Source organism: Phaseolus vulgaris, chromosome 9 (genome assembly GCF_000499845.2).
Source record: "Phaseolus vulgaris cultivar G19833 chromosome 9, P. vulgaris v2.0, whole genome shotgun sequence".
Taxonomy (NCBI): domain Eukaryota; kingdom Viridiplantae; phylum Streptophyta; class Magnoliopsida; order Fabales; family Fabaceae; genus Phaseolus; species Phaseolus vulgaris.
The window spans coordinates 23,192,951-23,197,581 of NC_023751.2; the positions used below are offsets into that span (position 1 = coordinate 23,192,951).

The 4,631-nt window shown below is 34.8% G+C and overlaps 1 protein-coding gene across 1 annotated transcript; it reads left to right on the forward strand.

Annotated features, from left to right (window-relative positions):
- The first annotated feature begins 881 nt into the window (after positions 1–881).
- Positions 882–4,282, forward strand: LOC137820835 (cation/H(+) antiporter 15-like). Its single transcript, XM_068625105.1, has 3 exons — positions 882–1,358; positions 1,632–2,630; positions 2,837–4,282. The coding sequence occupies exons 1-3, from the start codon at positions 1,149–1,151 to the stop codon at positions 4,112–4,114; spliced, it is 2,487 nt and encodes an 828-aa protein (XP_068481206.1). The 5' UTR covers positions 882–1,148; the 3' UTR covers positions 4,115–4,282.
- Positions 4,283–4,631: the final 349 nt, after the last annotated feature.

The following is a 4,631-nucleotide window of genomic DNA, read 5'->3' on the forward strand; positions in this document are numbered from 1 at the left end:
ACTCTTCCCTGAATACCAAATCATTCTATCATAATACACTTAAATAAATATGTTTTATGTGCTTTACTACAATTAATGCAATAAAATAAAATTTAAAAGACAAGAATATAATATAATTGAACATGTTATATTTTTATGTGCTCTAATACAATTAATAATATAAATAAAATTATGAAAAACGAAAAATAAGCAATTTAATTAATATTAATCAGCATATTAAATTAATAAAAATAATCTAAATTTGTTTACCAAAATGAGATTACAAATTATATTTTAAAATTGGTTTCAAGTTTCTTTTATATATATATATATATATATATATATATATATATATATATATATATATATTAATGTACTGTGTTTCATTTTTATGTTGAAAATAAAATGCAATAGTTTTGTTAAAGAAATTGTGAATATTACAAATCCATATTATATTTAAAGATATGTATATCTTACGATTCTAAGTATATATAATATAATTCCTTTATTATAACTTCAATATGAAATATAATGCAACTAAAATACTAGTTATGTATTTAATCACAGTTGTTAACCTATATTTTTTTTTCTCAACAATGATTGCTTTTCGTTAAAGTGATAATAGGCAAAAACAAATTGTATATATCATTGTAGTATAGTTGCAGATCGCACAAATTCATCCTCAAAGCTATATTCTCTGTTATCCAATAATTATTCACTAACGTAAAATCGAATCATGAGCTTTCTTAAAATAGAAACCCTTCTCTTCAAAACAATACAAACCCTAGAATTGACTAGAGTTCCCACTTGAAGTGGACAGCCACCAAAACCAAAGGAACCCCACTTCTTTTCTCTCTGCCTTCAATTCTTCTCATATCCTTTCATCAAACAACACAAAACACAATTATCCTCCTTACATTTTTTCCAACTTTTTGGTCCATCTTCGTAACCCTTTTGCACTTCTAGTCAATTCATCTGCTTAACGCAACATGACTTGAACCACGTTCCTTTTCATGAAGCATTTGCATGTAAAACTTCAGTAGCTAACGATTTTGAAACATATAGTATATATATATGATGCTTATTTGACACTTGAAAGAGTCATCTACAAAGGGTTGAACGTAAGAGGAAGTGAAGGTTGTTGTAACAATAAAGGAGATAGGAGAAAAATGGAAGAACCAACCAATAAAACGGATGACTATATAGTATGTTATGCACCTACCATGATAACAACAAATGGGGTGTGGCAAGGAGACAACCCTTTGGATTATTCTCTCCCTCTTTTCATCTTGCAATTGACTTTAGTTGTGATTGCCACCCGCATATTCGTGTTCATTCTCAAACCCTTTCGCCAGCCACGCGTAATAGCTGAAGTTTTGGTTAGTTTATTTCTTCACCATCATCTCAAATTTCACTATCAAAACTATTTTGGCTAAAAACATGAGAGAATGAGAAAAAATCTCCCAACTTTTTCTGTATCATGGTTTTTAAAATATTTGTTTTAGAAAGCATGCTCAAAAGTTGATGGTACCATGAAATTGTTTTAAAGAATCATTTTTAAAAGCAAGAGTGAGAAGGGCTAGAAGATTAAAACATAATCACACTTTGATTGGTTCTTTGCTGACAGATGTTATCATTTTGCATGAGTTCAGGGTGGAGTAATGTTGGGTCCGTCGGTGCTTGGACAAAACAAAACATTTGCTAATGCAGTGTTTCCTCTAAGAAGTGTTATGGTGATTGAAACAATGGCAAATATTGGTCTGCTCTATTTCCTCTTCTTGGTAGGGGTGGAGATGGACATAACAGTGATGCGAAGTGTTCGTAGAAAAGCTGTGGCTTCAGCAATGGCTGGCATGGTTTTACCATTCCTCGTTGGAGTGGCCTTCTCCTACCTTTTGGCAAAAAAAACTGACAGTCACATAAACCAAGCCACATACATCTTATTCCTTGGTGTTGCTCTCTCTGTCACCGCATTTCCTGTCCTTGCTAGGATCCTGGCTGAGCTTAAACTCATTAACACAGAGTTGGGGAGGCTTGCTCTTTCAGCAGCACTCATCAATGATGTGTGTGCTTGGATTCTCTTAGCTTTAGCCATTGCACTAGCTGAGAATAATGCCACTTCCTTGGCCTCTCTCTGGGTTCTGCTATCTGGTGCAGGATTTGTGGCCTTTTGTGTTTTTGCTGTTCGACCAGCAGTTGCATGGCTAGTTAAGAAAACCCCTGAAGGAGAATCTTTCAGTGAGTTTTATATATCTCTTATTCTGGCTGGGGTCATGGTATCAGGCTTCATCACTGATGCCATTGGAACTCATTCTGTTTTTGGAGCTTTTGTGTTTGGGTTGGCAATCCCAAATGGACCACTCAGTTTTACTCTTGTGGAAAAGCTTGAGGACTTTGTTTCTGGACTTCTGCTACCTCTCTTTTTTGCCATAAGTGGGCTAAAAACCAACCTAGCACTCATCAATGGCTCATACACCTGGGCGATTCTTATTCTAGTCATTTTTCTGGCCTGCATTGGTAAAGTTCTTGGAACACTAATGATTGCATTATTTTATAAAATGCCAATACGTGAAGGAGCTGCCCTTGGTTTACTCATGAACACAAAAGGTCTTGTTGAAATGGTCGTGCTTAATGTTGGGAAGGACCAGAAGGTACTGATACTATACTATAATGATAATGTTATATCCTTCAAATAATCCTCATAATATTTTATAACAAAATTATTGGATGAAAAGTTAAACATGCTTAACATCTTGAACGCATAAAAACATTTAACAAATAGGACAATTATACTACTAGCTGGTTCTCTTAATTCCTCTCTTGATAAGTGATGTTGATCATTTACAACTGTGTGCAGGTTTTTGATGAAGAATCATTTGCAGTTATGGTCGTTATAACAGTGATAATGACTGCCATTATTGTACCTGCCGTATCAATCATTTATAGGCCCTCAAGAAGCAGCATATACTACAAAAGAAGAACAATTGAGATATCAAAAACAGATACTGAGTTGAGACTCCTAGTGTGTATCCACACCCCTCGAAACGTTCCAACAATGATCAACCTTCTTGAAGCTACTAACCCAACGAAGAACTCTCCAATATGTGTGTATGTGCTCCATTTGGTGGAACTCAGTGGTCGCACATCAGCCATGCTCATTGTTCACAACACGGGAAAACCAGACCTCCCTGCCCTTAACAGAACCGAAGCTCAATCTGACCACATAATCAAAGCCTTTGAAAACTACGAGCAACATGTTTCATACATCTCAGTGCAGCCCTTGACAGCTATCTCTCCCTATTCCACCATGCATGAAGACATATGCAATTTGGCTGCAGACAAACGTGTGTCCCTCATTATTGTTCCTTTTCATAAACAACAAACAGTTGATGGTGGCATGGAAGCTACAAACATGTCCTATAGAGCCATCAACCAGAATGTGCTAGCTCATGCACCTTGCTCAGTAGGAATTCTAGTAGATAGAGGCTTAAGTGGCTCTAACCGTTTGGCTGGAAGTCAAGTATCTCATCACATAGCAGTATTGTTTTTTGGAGGACCAGATGATAGAGAAGCATTGTGCTATGCATGGAGAATGGTGGAACATCAAGCCATTACCCTCACCATAATGCGTTTTGTCCCAGGTGAACAAGTAGAGCCATCGTTCCAACAACAAGAGAACAAGCATATGGATGGACCAAGGGAGCTGACAGTGCAAACAGATAGGGATATACAGAAGCAACTTGATGAAAAACTCCTAAATGAATTTAGGATGAGATGTGGGGAGGATAATTCAGTTGGTTTTATTGAGAAGGTAGTTAACAATGGGGAAGACACAGTGGCTGCAATAAGGACCATGGATGATGTTCATGACCTTTTTGTTGTTGGAAGAGGTCAAGGGATGATATCACCTCTCACTGCAGGACTCACTGATTGGAGTGAATGTCCTGAAATAGGGGCCATTGGAGATTTGTTAGCATCTTCAGATTTTGCAGCCACTGCTTCAGTTTTGGTGGTACAACAATATGTTGGCCAAGGTACACTATATGAAGGGATGGAAACACCTAATAATGGTGAAGATTATATCACTGATTTTAGCTATTGTTCTACATCACCTGCAGCTAAAGCATACAGTTAGACCATTTTATACCTAAAGCATACAAAGTACATAACATTTATTCTCTTTTCTTTTTCCTATGTACCATCCATTTTTGTATTATGTCTCGTGGAGTACTTATTTTTGTTTGTAATGTACCTTCTTCAACTCTTACGAGAATTAATGTACATATTACAATCAACTTTTCATAACTCTTTGCCCTTTCAATACTGAATTTGACAAGAGTATGTTTCTGCTATTGTATTTAATATTCTCTCTTTCTTTTTTCACTGTGATGGATAACAGCAACAACAAAAGTGTTACAAAGGTTTTACTTTTGTTATTAATTTATCATCTTTACGTACATCATAAAATGTTAGAGGTTTTTAGTTATTTTAATGCCTCTTATACTAATTTAATATTTTAATTATAATTGCAAATCACTCATTTAAATATATAAAGATATACTATAAGAATATATTATTTAAAAATTTATATTTATTACTCACTTAAAAGTTCAAACATAATTAAATTTTATTTTTTAATATATAATTAAAAC

What these genes read in the sequence shown, in the direction of transcription:
- LOC137820835 (XM_068625105.1), top strand. Translation starts at nt 1,149, where the DNA reads ATGGAAGAACCAACCAATAAAACGGATGACTATATAGTATGTTATGCA. An exon ending in GCGTAATAGCTGAAGTTTTG is followed by an intron (nt 1,359 to 1,631) that starts GTTAGTTTATTT and finishes GCATGAGTTCAG; the next exon opens with GGTGGAGTAATGTTGGGTCC. An exon ending in ATGTTGGGAAGGACCAGAAG is followed by an intron (nt 2,631 to 2,836) that starts GTACTGATACTA and finishes AACTGTGTGCAG; the next exon opens with GTTTTTGATGAAGAATCATT.